Source organism: Labeo rohita, chromosome 24 (assembly GCF_022985175.1).
Source record: "Labeo rohita strain BAU-BD-2019 chromosome 24, IGBB_LRoh.1.0, whole genome shotgun sequence".
Classification (NCBI taxonomy): Eukaryota; Metazoa; Chordata; class Actinopteri; order Cypriniformes; family Cyprinidae; genus Labeo; species Labeo rohita.
The window spans coordinates 4,551,915-4,567,270 of NC_066892.1; the positions used below are offsets into that span (position 1 = coordinate 4,551,915).

The 15,356-nt window shown below is 33.0% G+C and overlaps 1 protein-coding gene across 1 annotated transcript; it reads left to right on the plus strand.

Moving 5' to 3' along the window:
* Positions 1 to 1,482: 1,482 nt before the first annotated feature.
* On the plus strand, positions 1,483 to 12,953 carry naglu (N-acetylglucosaminidase, alpha). The gene is made up of 7 exons (XM_051098745.1): positions 1,483 to 2,005; positions 4,366 to 4,513; positions 4,619 to 4,765; positions 6,200 to 6,285; positions 6,638 to 6,894; positions 7,004 to 7,731; positions 9,417 to 12,953. Exons 1-7 carry the CDS (start codon positions 1,593 to 1,595, stop codon positions 9,894 to 9,896), a joined length of 2,259 nt encoding a protein of 752 aa, XP_050954702.1. The 5' UTR covers positions 1,483 to 1,592; the 3' UTR covers positions 9,897 to 12,953.
* The last annotated feature ends 2,403 nt before the right edge of the window (positions 12,954 to 15,356 follow it).

Consider the following 15,356-nt stretch of genomic DNA (forward strand, 5'->3'; position numbering starts at 1 on the left):
TTTAAATAAAATAAAATCCATATCTAATTAAATTAAATTACATTAAATTAATACATTCATCTACTGAAAATAAAATAAAATTCATATCTTGATGCAATGTCTAAAATAAAATAAAATAAAACAAATGCATTCACACAAAAAAATCATATCTAGAGACAATGTTTAAAATAAAATAATAATACATGTATCCACTGAAAATAAAATAAAATTAATATCTAGAGGCAATGTTTCAAATTAAATTAATACCTAGATGCAATGTTTAAAATAAAATAAAATAAAATAAAATAAATGCATTCACTGAAAATAAAAAAAATTAAAATTCATATCTAGAGACAATGTTTAAAGTAAAATAAAAAATCCATATCTAGATGCAATGTTTAAAATAAATAAAATGAAATAAAGTTCATATCTAGATGCAGTGTTTAAAATAAAATAAAATAACAGTCATCTAGATTCAGTGTTTAAAATAAAATAAAATAATAATACATGCATCCACTGAAAATAAAATAAAATTAATATTTAGAGGCAATGTTTCAAATTAAATTAAATTAATACCTAGATGCAATGTTTAAAATAAAATAAAATAAATGCATTCACAAAAAAAATCATATCTAGAGACAATGTTTAAAATAAAATAAAATACAATAAATGCATTCACTGTAAATAAAAAAAATAAATTCATATCTAGAGACAATGTTTAAAGTAAAATAAAAAAATCCATATGTAGATGCAATGTTTAAAATAAATAAAATAAAATAAAGTAAAGTTCATATCTAGATGCAATGTTTAAAATAAAATAAAAGTCATCTAGATTCAGTGTTTAAAATAAAATAAAATAATAATACATGCATCCACTGAAAATAAAATAAAATTAATATCTAGAGGCAATGTTTAAAAATAAATTAAATTAATACCTAGATGCAATGTTTAAAATAAAATAAATTAATACATGCATTCTGTCACTTTGGTGTAGTTTATTTCATGGTTTATTAAATAATGTAAATATTATTATAAATATTGATCATCATGATAATTATCATTATGATTTAACTATTATTTATCAAAGTTTTTTATATATATTTTTCATTTATTTAAATGTGTGCCAGTCAGAGTTTCTTTTTTCTACCTAACCATCTTTAAAATATTTTTCCTTTTTCACAGTCGCTTTTTTCTATTAGTAAACTTGTTTGATTTATAATCACAATAAATATGCATTATACAATCCTCTTGATCTGGAAAGTGTAACTGATGACAGTTTTCTGTTTCCTAATAATGTTCATCCTATAAACAGTTTATGTTCATGCTGCTAAATTAGCAGTTAGCAGTTGTTTATGACATTACAGGCATCACAAATCTCGAATAGAATGGCATCATGTGATGAATACAACCGAGTTTCCCCCTTTTCTATCAATCTGGCTTTCTAATTGGATAAAGCTCTTCAGAGGCCCTTCAGACAGTCCCGTGATTGGTCGCCTGCTTTTCCATTGACACACATTGCTTCCTGCTCCCGCAAAGGAAATCAATAGTACAAAAGTTTACATTTTTAGCTCTACATCTGCAGCACCGATGCCGCTGACGTCACAGAACTCAAAATGATACACTGTATCCGCGGCGCACTTTTCGCGCTTTTATTTGTTACATTGTTGCAGTCGGTCTGCAGCGACTTTCAGACTCTCGAGCATCTGAGAGCGAAAGCCAGCGACAAAACCCAGTCCAGAGCTGTGGTGGATCTGCTCAGGCGACTGCTGGGAAACAGATCCCGTGATTTCATCGTGTCAGTCAACAGGACTCTGTCTAACGACACTTTGGACGTGTGTGAGCTGCGCTCCGCGAAGAACAACAAGATCCTAGCGGTGGGCAGCACGGGGGTCGCGGTGGCCACCGGTATATACAACTATCTCAAATACTTCTGCAACTGTCATGTGTCCTGGTCTGGAGATCAGCTGAATATCCCCCAACCTCTGCCTCCTCTCACCGGAGTCCTGCGCATCAACACACCGCACAGGTAAATGGATCCTTAAGCATTTAAATAAATCATATGTCTAATGATTCAACAAAATTGTTTTATCGATTGATACTGATTGACATTTTCAGTGATTAGAGTAAATAAATCATAAGTAAAACCTATACCATTATAATTGATTTGTAAGTTTCAAAACATACACTTCCAGTTAAAAGTTTTTAACAGTAAGATTTTTAATGTTTTTTTAAAGACGTCTCTTATGCTCACCAAGCCTGCATTTATTTGATCCAAAGTACAGCAAAAACTAAAACAATTTTTTACTATTTAAAATAACTGCTTTCAATTTGAATATATTTTAAAATGAAATTTACTCCTGTGATTTCAAAGCTGATTTTTTTAGCATCATTACTCCAGTCACATGATCCTTCAGAAATCATTCTAATATTTTGATTTGCTGTTCGAAAAACATTTGTTATTATTGTTGAAAACAGATGAGTATTTTTTTTTAGGTTTCTTTGATGAATAGAAAGTTCAGAAGAGCAGCATTTATCTGAAATAGAAGTCTTTTGTAACATTATAAATGTCTTTATCATTGTTTTTGATCAATTTAAAGCATCCTTGCTAAATGAAAGTATTAAGTTTTATAATTTATTTCCCCCCTAAAAATAAAAAAATTATACTGACTTTAAGCTTTTGAATGGTATAGTGTATAATGTTGCAAAAGCTTTTTATTTCAGATAAATGCTGATCTCTGGATCTGTCAATTTATGTACATTTATGTTTTAAATATTGATGATGATAATAATAATAAATGCTTCTTGAGGAGCAGATCAGCATATTAGAATGATTTCTGAAGGATCATGTGACTCTGAAGACTGGAGTGATGATGCTAAAAATTCAGCTTTGAAATCACAGGAATAAATTACATTTTAAAATATATTAAAATAGAAAGCAGTTATTTTAAATAGTAAAAATATTTCAAAATTTTACTATTTTAGCTGTACTTTGGATCAAATAAATGCAGGCTTTAACATTCAGAAAACATTAAAAATCTTATTGTTCCAAAACTTTTGAATGGTAGTGTCATTAATGGAGATAAATTCATCTAATATTTTTAAAATGTTGCAACTTGTTTCAGAACATTTACATTCTGTACATTCTAATATTTGTTTTCAAAATGATAAAATGGAACGTTTCCTTAATGTTTGCATAACCAAAAAAAGTTTTTAAAACATAAAAACCTGAATGTTTTGAATATTCCAATGTTTAAAAAATGTTTTCAGAACTTAACAGAAACAAGGAAAACTATGAAGACATTTTTGTTATCAAGGATTATTGTGATGTGATTATATTGTTGGAATAAAAATTGTTATATAAACCCACTTCCGTTTGATCAGAAATGAATCACTTTTAAAAGTTAATGAAGCTCTGGAAAATGTTATAAACCAAAAAGTTCATATGATGTAGTCTTAGCATTTACATAGTTATTATATATATAATTTTTTGTCACATTAATATGCATGCATTTTCATCATAGATTTTGCACATTTTTTACTCCTAGGGGCTGAAACCAGCTGTTAAACAAGACTTTTATGTTCATTTTTTTTGTCTTTTCATGCTACTTTCCATTCTTGGACTAAAATAAAAATGAAATAATGATGATATTTGCTGATTCAGATATTGTCATATTGATTAACATATTCCTCTTTATTCCTCTTATTTTGTTTCCTTTCTTTTTTTGTGAATTTTTATTAAATGTTTTCATTTGAAATATTAGTACAATGTTCTCATTTAATTTGAGAAATGACCAGGTATTGAACATTTTATGTAGGGCTCACATTCATTTAATGTCAGTAGTAGCAAACTCATTCTGCTTAAGCTGGACTATCTAATGTATTTTGTTCAGTTTTGAGCAACTATAATCATTTTAACCTGACTGATGCACACTTTAGTAGCCGTCTACATAAGATTATATATCTTTTCTTTGTTCATTTGGAAGTTGGAAGGTTTCTGCAGGCACTTTATCATTCTTCAAGCAGTTGTTTTTGTTTCTTCTACATGTTCTTGACAGTGTGTTGTGTATAATTTGCAAGACAGTATAAAAAAGCAGCATGGCTGATACTTCTCACCGCTATTGTTCATGTGGATGTTTTGTAATAGCCGGACGGTTGTTGTCTAGTTTGTGTGTGTTTGTCGTGTTAGTTCTGCATGATCTGGCCTGTACTATGTCACTCTCAGAGACGCAGACGGAGAGTGAATTCCACACAATGTGAACATGACGTTATGAATGAGGTCATGTTCATTACAGCTCCAAAACAATAAATAGTCACAAGATGTGGCAGTTCATGTGTGGAGGATCTATTGCAGCTAATGCATTTCATTCAGTGTTTGTTTAACCTTAGGTTCAGGTATTATCAGAACGTATGTACCCAGAGTTACTCCTCCGTGTGGTGGGATTGGCCGAGATGGCAACGGGAGATTGACTGGATGGCACTGAATGGCGTAAATCTTCCTTTGGCGTTCACTGGACAGGAGGTGCTATGGCAAGAGGTGAGAGTATTTTGTTGAAAAACGGCTGGTCACTTGTGAATTTTCAGTCTTAAGTGTATGTTGTGGTTTATGTTTGTCTGTTTCTTTTTTTCTGATGTGCTGTAGGTTTATCTGTCTCTCGGTCTGAACCAGACTGAGCTGGATCGCTTTTTCACAGGTCCAGCTTTCCTAGCGTGGAACCGCATGGGAAACCTGTTTGAGTGGGGAGGACCACTTCCTCAGTCTTGGCATGTCAAACAGCTTTACCTGCAGGTACTGAGATACAATTCATAAAAATAACCTTTATTGTTGTAAGGAGAGATGTCATATTATTTTTCGGAGTTAGGATTTTTAAAATGTTTCTATAATAACATACATCACATACATTTGTTCTAACATTAGTAGGGCCCTATGATTTCCAAGATGCGGAGAACGCGGACGGAATCGCGGAATCCAGTCATAAACATGGAATTTACTGTATAACACGGAATGTCATGGAATTTGCCAAATTTTAGACATATTGATCAAAAGTAGGTCAGTAAACTTAAATCACATGATATCGACTAGTGTCTGTGAATATTAAACCAAAAAAGACCATGTAAATATGAATCCTGCATGTTCTGCGTGTGTCTGTGTGAATGAATGGCACAGACTCACGGTTTTGTTTACTACACACATACAGAATATGTAATGACAGTACTACAACTACTACTAATAAAAGTATTATTAAAGCTTTTTTTTTTTTTAAAGGAATAGGCCTATTTAGCAGAAATATTATTTTTTAAATAAAATAAATTAATTAGAGATGCTTTTGAATATTACATTTAATTAAACCATTAAAATGAAAAGCAGAATTTGGTTAAAAAAAAAAGACAACGCATTTCATAGGGCCATAAAAATGTCATTTTTGTTAAACATTTAATAAATTAGCTGTTAAACAGTGTAAGTTTAATGATTTCAAGTAATCAGACATGCTTTTTAATTAATAAAATGTAATTTAGCCATTAAAACAGAGTCTAGAGAAATTAAAACATAAAAAAACGGAATCCAGAAAAATGTCAACAGAATTTAGAAACAAAATAAAACAGGATTTGGAAAATAAATAAATAAATAAAACTGAATTTGAGAAAAAAATAAAACGTATTTCATAGGGCCTTAAAAATTTAAATTTTGTTAAACTTTTAATAAATTTGCTGTTAAATAATGTAAGTTTCATGATTTCAGTTAATTAGACATGCTGTTTGATTAATAAAATGTAATTTAACCATTAAAACAGAGTCTAGAAAAAAAAAAAAACAGAAAAAAACTCAATTTGGTAAAAAAAAAAAAAAAAAAATGAATCTGAGGGGAAAAAACGTATTTCATAGGGCCTTCAAAATTTAATATTTGTTGAACTTTTAATAAATTCGCTGTTAAATAATGTAAGTTTCATGATTTCAATTAATTAGACATGCTTTTTGGTTAATAAAATGTAATTTAATCATTAAAACAGGTTAGAAAAATTTAAATGGACAAAAATAGTTTAGAAAAAAATAAAACTGAATTTTTGGAAAAAATAAAAACATCTTAGAATACCTAAAAACGCCTTAGCAACCACATATCATTGTGATGACAACTTTTGCAAGCACTACCATATGTTTCAGAAATGTAAAGTTGCATGTAAAATATAGTCATGCATATTAAAAAATCATATATTTGTTCTTTCAGTTTAAAATCTTGGAACGCATGAGATCTTTTGGGATGATCCCTGTATTGCCTGCTTTTTCAGGAATCGTACCTGAAGGTATTACCAGGTAATATTACTCAATTGTGTCTTTCTTCCATTTAATGTAGGTGTAGATTTTTTAAAATGTTGTTAAGGCTGCTATCCAACTTATTCTTCAACACAGAAGTAAGTCTATGGGTGTGATTAATTAGGATAATAATGGTAAAACACACCAATTTGTAACATCAAGCAGCAAAACGAGTCAGACCCATAAAATTTACAAATGGCTGCTCCCACTCTTACAAGAATAAGGTGGATATTCTCTTCTAAAATCTTTCTTTTGGAAATGGCCACTGCATGAAAAATGTTTGAAGAGTATATAATTTCTATTCAGCAGATGTACAAAGACATAAATAATCACAATTCCCAATACCCTCTAGGTTGTTCCCCCAAGCAAACGTGACCAAGCTGAGCCCCTGGAGCCATTTTAACTGCACCTACTCCTGCGCCTACGTGCTTGACCCACGCGACCCTCTCTTTCAGCGAATAGGTTCACTCTTTTTGACCCAAGTCATTCAGGAGTTCGGAACGGACCACATTTATAACACAGACACCTTTAATGAAATGGTCCCAGCCTCTTCGGACCCCACTTACCTGGCGTCTATCAGCCGAGCTGTTTTCAATACCATGACTTCAGGTAACTACCCTTTTTGGTTTGTGCTGGAAATTATATGATATTGTCCTAAATGTTGAATTTACTCATGTTTCTTTGGGATTGCACTGTCCTTTTACTCTCTCTCTGGCAGTGGACCCTCAAGCAATTTGGCTGATGCAAGGCTGGCTATTTATTAGTGACCCTTCGTTCTGGAAACCAGACCAGGTCAAGGCCCTGTTACACGGCGTCCCCCTGGGGCGCATGATTGTCCTGGATCTCTTTGCTGAATCCATGCCTGTCTACTCTTCCACAAACTCCTTCTACGGCCAGCCGTTTATCTGGTGTATGCTGCACAACTTTGGAGGGAACAGTGGTTTGTTTGGAACGGTGGAAAGCATTAACTCCGGCCCCTTTGATGCTATTCGCTTTCCGAATTCAACCCTAGTGGGACTAGGTATGACTCCTGAAGGCATTGAACAGAATCCAGTCGTTTATGAACTTATGAGCGAACTGGCCTGGCGTAAAGAACCCGTTAACCTTTACAAGTGGGTGTCGCTGTACGCCTTGCGGCGCTACGGTAGTATGGACGAGAACCTGACGGTGGCCTGGCAACTTTTGTTTCATAGCGTGTATAACTGCACTCTTCCGAAATATAAGAACCACAACAAGAGTCCATTGGTACATCGGCCGTCCCTACACATGCAAACAGACATCTGGTACGAACCGGCTGACTTTTACAAGGCGTGGAAGCTTCTGCTCGAAGCTGCGCCAGGGTTTGTGACTCAGGAAACCTTCCGGTACGATCTTGTGGATGTGACACGACAAGCGCTTCAGCTTCTTACAACGGAGTTCTACAAGGAAATACAAAGTGCTTTCCAGGTAAACACAAACTTAAGAGTTATGTTTGATGTCAATGAACTAGCAAACCAGTCCTGCAATATTTTTACTAGAGATGCGCCGATTGGCCGGCTAGGGTATTGGCACATTGCTTACAAGATTTAACATGTTTTAGCATGATTAGCTTGTTGCTTGTATTTTTATAGACTGATTACAAGGTTGTTAGCAGGTTCCTAGCATATTGTTAGCATTATTAGCAAGTAAACAGCATGATCTAGCATGATTAGCAACTTACTAGCATGTTGATAACATGATTAACAATTTACCAGTATGTTTATAACCTAATTAACATGTTACTAGCATGTTTCTAACATTATTAACTTGTTACTAGCTTGTTGCTAACATGTTGTTAGCATGATTAGCAAGTTACTAGCATCTTTATAGCCTGATTAGCAAGTTACTAGCATGTTTCTAACATGATTATCATGTTACTAACATGTTCCTAACATGATTAGCATGTTGCTAGCATGATTAACATGTTACTAGCATGTTTATAACATTATTAGCTTGTTGCTAGCATGATTAACAAGTTACTAGCATGTTGTTAGCATGATTAGCAAATTACTAGCATCTTTATAGCCTGATTAACAAGTTACTAGCATGTTTCTAACATTATTACCATATTGCTAGCATGATTAGCAAGTTACTAGCATGATTAGCATGTTACTAACATGTTTCTAACATTATTAGCAAATTACTAGAATCTTGTAAGTATGATTAGCAAGTCACTAGCGTGTTGCTAGCATGAATAGCAAGTTACTTGCATGTTGTTAGCATGATTAGCATGTTACTAGCTTGTTGCTAACATGTTTTTTATATGATTAGCATATTAGCAACATGTTAGCATGATTAACATGTTGTTATCATGTTTCTAGCATGTTGCTAGTATGTTTAGCAAGTTACTAGCATGCTGCTAGCATTTTTCTAACATGGTTAGCAAGTTAGTAGCATGTTACTAACGTGATTAGCAAGTTACTAGCAGTTGTTAGCATGATTAGCACGTTAGTAGCATGTTGCTAGCATGTTTCTAGCATAATTAGCATGTTGCCAGCATGATTACCATGTTAATAGCATGATTAACATGTTTAAACGAGCTAAAACCAGTTGATTCCATAAAAACCAGCTAAAACCAACCGAATCAAATGAATCAGTGATTCAATTTATGAATATATCAGCTGTTTGAATGAATCAGTTGAATGAATGACTAAATGACTCACCAAAACAGTAATTTGTCGCCACCTACTGGTGGCTTGGTTTCATATTTAAAAATATCATTGTACTTTTTTCCAAATTTTCTAATTTTTATTTTTAAAAAATGCCCATTTATAAACAGTGAAAAATGACATCTGTTTTGATAGATACAGCAACTCATTTTCAGTTGATTGTTATTTCAGCCCTATTCCAGTCATAGAACACTTTATTTCGAGAGTTTGTTTATTTTAAGTGAGAAAACATATGTAACTTTTGATTGGAGGAATTTGAATGTTTAATAATTTTATTTTATTAAGTGAATTGTTTTGCATTGGGAAAAAATATATATTTTTGTTTGTATATGCTGTCAATTAGTTCTTGAAAGAAAATTCAAATTAAATGTGACTGCAGCTTTTATTGTGTACAAAATTACAGCTTTGCAATTTTTGTTTTTTATTTATTTGTACGATTCTCAGGCCCAAAAGCTTCCTGACCTCCTGACTGCTGGTGGCGTGCTTGTCTACGATCTCTTACCTGAACTGGACCGCCTCCTTTCCAGCAACGAACACTTTCTTTTGGGAGTCTGGCTTGAACAGGCTCAGTCTCAGGGTGTGGACGAGCACGAGGCGCAGCTGTACGATATCAACGCACGAAATCAGATCACCCTTTGGGGACCCGACGGGGAAATCTTGGACTATGCCAGCAAGGAGTGGGGTGGCCTTGTGGAAGACTATTATTTACAGCGCTGGGGCTTGTTTGTTAATACGCTGGTGGAGTGTCTGGACAGAGGAAGACCTTTCAAACAGGACGTCTTCAATCAGGCCGTGTTCCAGGTTGAGAAAGGGTTCGTCTACAATCAAAGGAAATATCCGTCCAAGCCACTAGGGGACACGTATGAGATTGCGCGACGGATCTTCCTCAAATACTACCCGTATGCTCTGAAAAGGCTAAAATGAAGGGAACCTGTTTGATCCATCGATCATCAAACATTTAGGGATCAAGCTGATGCAACAGCCAGCAATGGTCAAAAACAGCTTGCATGTTATTTATCTTCTAACTTTAACTTTAACTTTAAAATAATGCCCAAACTATCATGAGAGACTCCTTGTAGAAACTTCTAAATGGTTTATGTATCAGATACTGAGGTTTACTGTATTGCAAATGTGTTTTTGCGAAAAGCAAAATGTTATTTTCAAAAACAAATTATGTACAAGTAAAACAGTTGAAGTCAAAAGTTTGTAGAATGTGCAAAATGTTAATTATTTTACCAAAATAAGACAAAATGCATGTTAGGACTGACCTGAATAAGATATTTCACATAAAAGACGTTTACATATAGTCCACAAGAGAAAATAATAGTTGAATTTATAAAAATGACCCTGTTCAAAAGTTTACATACACTTGATTCTTAATACTATGTTGTTACCTGAATGACCAACAGCTGTATTTAGTTGTTAATGAGTTAAACTGTCTGCTGTTCTTTAGAAAAATCCTTCAGGTCCCACAAATTCTGTGCTTTTTCAGCATTTTTGCAGTGGTGGACAGTGCTTAAGTGCATTTTTCAAGTATCTGTATTTTACTGGAGTAGTTTTATTTTGAGTATCTTTCACTTTTACTTCGCTACATTCCAAAGCAAAAGATCGTAGTTTTTAATTAACTAAATTTCATAAAACGTATCGTTACTCCTTATAATATATCACATGCTCCGAGACGCAAATGCGGTGTCTGATTCATTAACAAACTGATTCTTTTCAACGAACCTGTTAAATCGATTCGCAAATCTCACCAAACGATTCACTGACGAATTCGAATGATCCGATTGCAGCTGTTCTCGAGTCAACAACTCACTGATTCGATCCGTTTAAAACGAGTCTCCAGTCAACTGAATTCACAAGGAGATCTTGTGAGCGCGCGCGACTGAAACTGCGAAAAGTAAGTTACTAAAGTCGAATTTTACGATTAATTAATGTAACTGAAAATCATATTTAGGTAAAAACTGTCCATTGTTGGTTAATTAAATCTACTGTAAAGAGTGATCTGTTTAAGCCCACTGAAATGCTTGAAGTCAGACGCATCAACATCAGTATCTCTGTTTTAGGTCAAAAAACGAAACATTTAAATAATACAGATTAAATAAAATAACTCATACACGGTCATATTCTCCGCTGCTGTAACGTTAGCAGTTTTATTAAAATGCTACGCATTTAGCCCTACATGACCTCTGTTTTTATATTGTTCATCAACATTGTCTGAATCAACTAGCGAGCAGACAGATATGAATGCTTGTTCATAACCATATTGAAAATAAGTAAATGTTGTTAGCTGATGCTAACTGTCTAGCTAACAAGCTTGCTGGTGCTAAGTTGAGGTAAAGTCCAAATATTTTTATTCAACCACCTATATGTGACCCTGGACCACAAAACCAGTCAGAAGTGTCAATTTTTCTAAATTGAGCTTTATACGTCATCTGAAAGCTGAATAATTAAGCTTTCCATCGATATATGGTTTGTTAGGATAGAACAATATTTGGCCGAGATACAACTATTTCAGTATGTGGAATCTGAGGGTGCAGAAAAATCAAAATATTGAGAAAATCGCCTTTAAAGTTGTCCAAATTAAGTTCTTTGCAATGCATATTACTAATCAAAAATTAAGTTTCGATATATTTACAGTAGGAAATTTACAAAATATCTTAATGAAACTTGATCTTTACCTAATTTCCTAATGATTTTTGGCATAAAAGAAAAATTTATAATTTTGACCCAAACTGTGTATTTTTGGCTATTGCTACAAATATACCTCAGCAACTGGTTTTGTGGTCCAGGGTCACATATAGATTACATCTGAGAGAAAAAGAAAAGGATGTGATGTTCAGAACATGGTAACTACAGTAATTTTCAAAGTGGGAAGTGATGCCCTCTGGGGGCATTTGGCCAGGGGTGTTTTTACACCACAGAAGGTTTGAGCGGGAAAAAATCATTATGAAAATATAATTATATTTTCCTTAAATGTTCTTGCTAGCTTCAGGCCTTATTCTCATGTCATATATAACTGTGACATTATGCAAAACGACAAGCTTTAAATCTTTTTTCTTACTGGTGAAAATTAGATGATCAAATCTGTTTTCCCTCAGGTACATTGCAGTGTAAGTTTCACAGTGAATAATACATCGCTCTCGTCAACATATTTTTACTCCATATAGTGGTTATTATGTGAAAATCCAACGTATTTTGAGCAGTATTATAGAAGGTTCAAACACTCACTGATGCTCCAGAAGGAAAAACGAAGCATTAAGAGCTGAGGGGTGAAAGCTTTTGAACAGAATGAAGATATGCACATTGTTCTGTTTTTGCTTAAATATCAGATTTTTTTCATTTAGTACTGCCCTTCAGAAGCTACAGAAGATACATACATGTTTCCGAGAAGACAAAGTAAGTTAAATTTACCCTGATCTTCAAATTCCAAAAGTTTTCACCCCCCCCAACTCTTAATGCATCGTTTTTCCTTCAGAAGCATCAGTGAGTGTTTGACCCTTCTGTAATAGTTGCATATGAGTCCCTCAGTTGTTCTCATTGTGAAAAGATGGATCTCAAAATCATACAGTCATTGTTGGAAAGGGTTCAAATGCACAGAAATGCTGAAAAACCACAGAATTTGTGGGACCTGAAGGATTTTTTCTGAAGAACAACAGGCAGTGTAACTGTTCAGGACAAACAAGTGACTCATGAACACTATCGCTAAACAAAAAAATACAGCTGTTGGTCATTCAGGTAAAAACACAGTATTAAAAATCAAGCGTATGTAAACTTTTGAACAGGGTCATTTTTATAAATTTAACTATTATTTTCTCTTGTGGACTAAACGTAAACGTCTTTTATGTGAAATATGTTATTCAGGTCAGTACTAAATAAAAAATAACATGCATTTTGTATGATCCCTCCTATTTTAGTATAATTATTAACATTTTGCAGATTCTGCAAGGTGTTTCTAAACTTCTGACGTAAACTGTAAAAGTAAGTATGCAATCTAGCAAGCTCAATAAACGCAAGTACACTTTACATTCTCAGTGAGGGGTGCAATAGTGGGCATTAGCAATGGCAGGAAAACCCTTGTTGAGAAAATTTGTTAATTCTATCGCCCCCTTGAGTACTATTAATAGTCTTGCAATGAGTTTGCCAAGTTCTATCTGCATTTTTTTCAGGTTTCTGCTTACATTCCAGGTTTCTATATATGTGAGACATACTGTATATACTTAATCTATTTTTCCACCCCTAAAAATTGTGTGAAATGGGGTTAAAATGTCTATAGATGCAACAAGACGTTGTAACTTTGATGTTTTATAATATTACAAGAAACTGGGTCATTGCACCAGTCTAGACGTGCCAGACAAAACACTGCTACAGAAGTTGCCGACATTGTTCACTGTGTTTTTTCATTCACAAACTGAATGCAAAAATATCTTTAAATGAACCTGTGAATCACTGAAAGTTTACTACTATGTTGAGATTGAGTAATTTAACTGTTTTTGGAGCTTTGTTTAGACAGATTTTCAGTCAGTTTCTTGTTAGTTATTTTAGTTAACCAGTACAGACAAGATGATACTCACTAAGACCTTATAAAACAGAAACTGCTGAAATTGAAAAGTTATTTTTGTATTTTGTCAAATAAAATCTGTACTTTTCATATTTAAGTAGTCTGCCATAAAGTTTTAATACATTAAATATTTACAGTATTTAAACTATTTTCATCAAGATTTGAAGAATGAATTGCACGAACTCGTTATGTTGAATTTCTGAATAATTATCTTCATTATTTTGTGCTGATTAAAGCATTATGGTATTCATTATAGTACACAATATTCATTCAAACACAAAACCTGAGGTAAAAATGTAAGAAGTGAACCGCGCTCTTCACAAAGATCACTCATTTATTCAATCATCTAACTAATATACAATGACAAGATGAGAAATGTTCATATTTGGTGAATTAAAATGACAAAAAAAGTTCGCGGAGAAACGAAAGCCGCTATAAACTACATTTCCCATAATTCGCTAGGGCAGGAACTCACTCTGTCAGCCAATCAGCAGTCGCTATTCCAACACATGGCCGTCTAGGTCAACTGGACGTGAGTTCGCTCTGCCGTGCAAAACATTAGTCTTTTATATAGTCATCATGACGAAGCCTGATGGTAGACAGTTGCTTTCTGCAATTTTATTCCTAATTTAGCATTTCTCAACTCACTAATCGGCAGAAAACACTCAGGTAGGTTTGGTTTTGCTGAAGTAGTCTGGTGTTACAATATGTTGTTCCGGATCAACTGTGTTGTTTTTGTGCTAATCTGGAATCTTTCATGGATAAATATAAGACATAAGCAATTTTTCTTTTCAACGTTTTCAGCGTCTGTAGCTATAGCTGTAAATTGTTCAGTGAAGTTCTATCTGCATATGTGACGTGTGAAATTTCTCTGTTGTGTTATTTTCGGTTTTATTCTAAATGTTAGTGTCATTTTAAAAACGTTCTATTAGATATTAATCAAAACGTCCACGACTGAGAGTAATATGTCTATTCTATTCTATTCTATTCTATTCTATTCTATTCTAACTATTAGTGTAATTTTGACAGGTTTTGTTAAATGTATTTGTCATTTTTTTTGAGATAATTAAAAACAAAGATTGCATGACATAAAATAGCTATGTTTTTATTGTTCAAGTAATTTTTGGTCAGATTTATTTTTATTTGTTTCCATTTAAAGATCAAATTTTTATTTGTCTTATAGCTCAAATCTTAAATTAATAGAATTAAGGTAAAAAAAAAAAAACCTAAATGTTTATGAATTTACATTTTCCTGATGTATTACAAATTGCATTTACTTAAAACTCATCATAGTTGCAATATGTGCATATATAAATAATAGTTTGGTATACATAATTGCATTTTTGTGACCCTGGACCACAAAACCAGTCATAAGGGTCAATTTTTTGAAATTGAGATTTATACATAATCTGAAAGCTCAATAAATAAGCTTTTTGGTGCCAAAAAAAATCACCTTTAAAGTTGATGAAGTTCTTAGCAAGGCATATTACTATTCAAAAATTAAGTTTTGATATATTTACAGTAGGAGATTTACAAAATATTTACATGGAACATGATTTTTACTTAATATCTTGGCATTGATCATTTTGACCCATACAATGTATTTTTGGCTATTGCTACAAATATACCCGTGCTACTTAAGACTGGTTTTGTGGTCCAGGGTCAAATTATTTTCAGTTACTCATTTGGAAGATGTTAATGCATATACAGTGCATTCAAGATACTCCATAAAATATGAGCACTATGTGAAATATTTATTTTAAACATATCTGTATTATATCTCTCAGCATCTCAGATCAGAAAGCCACCATCAGCTGTCAATC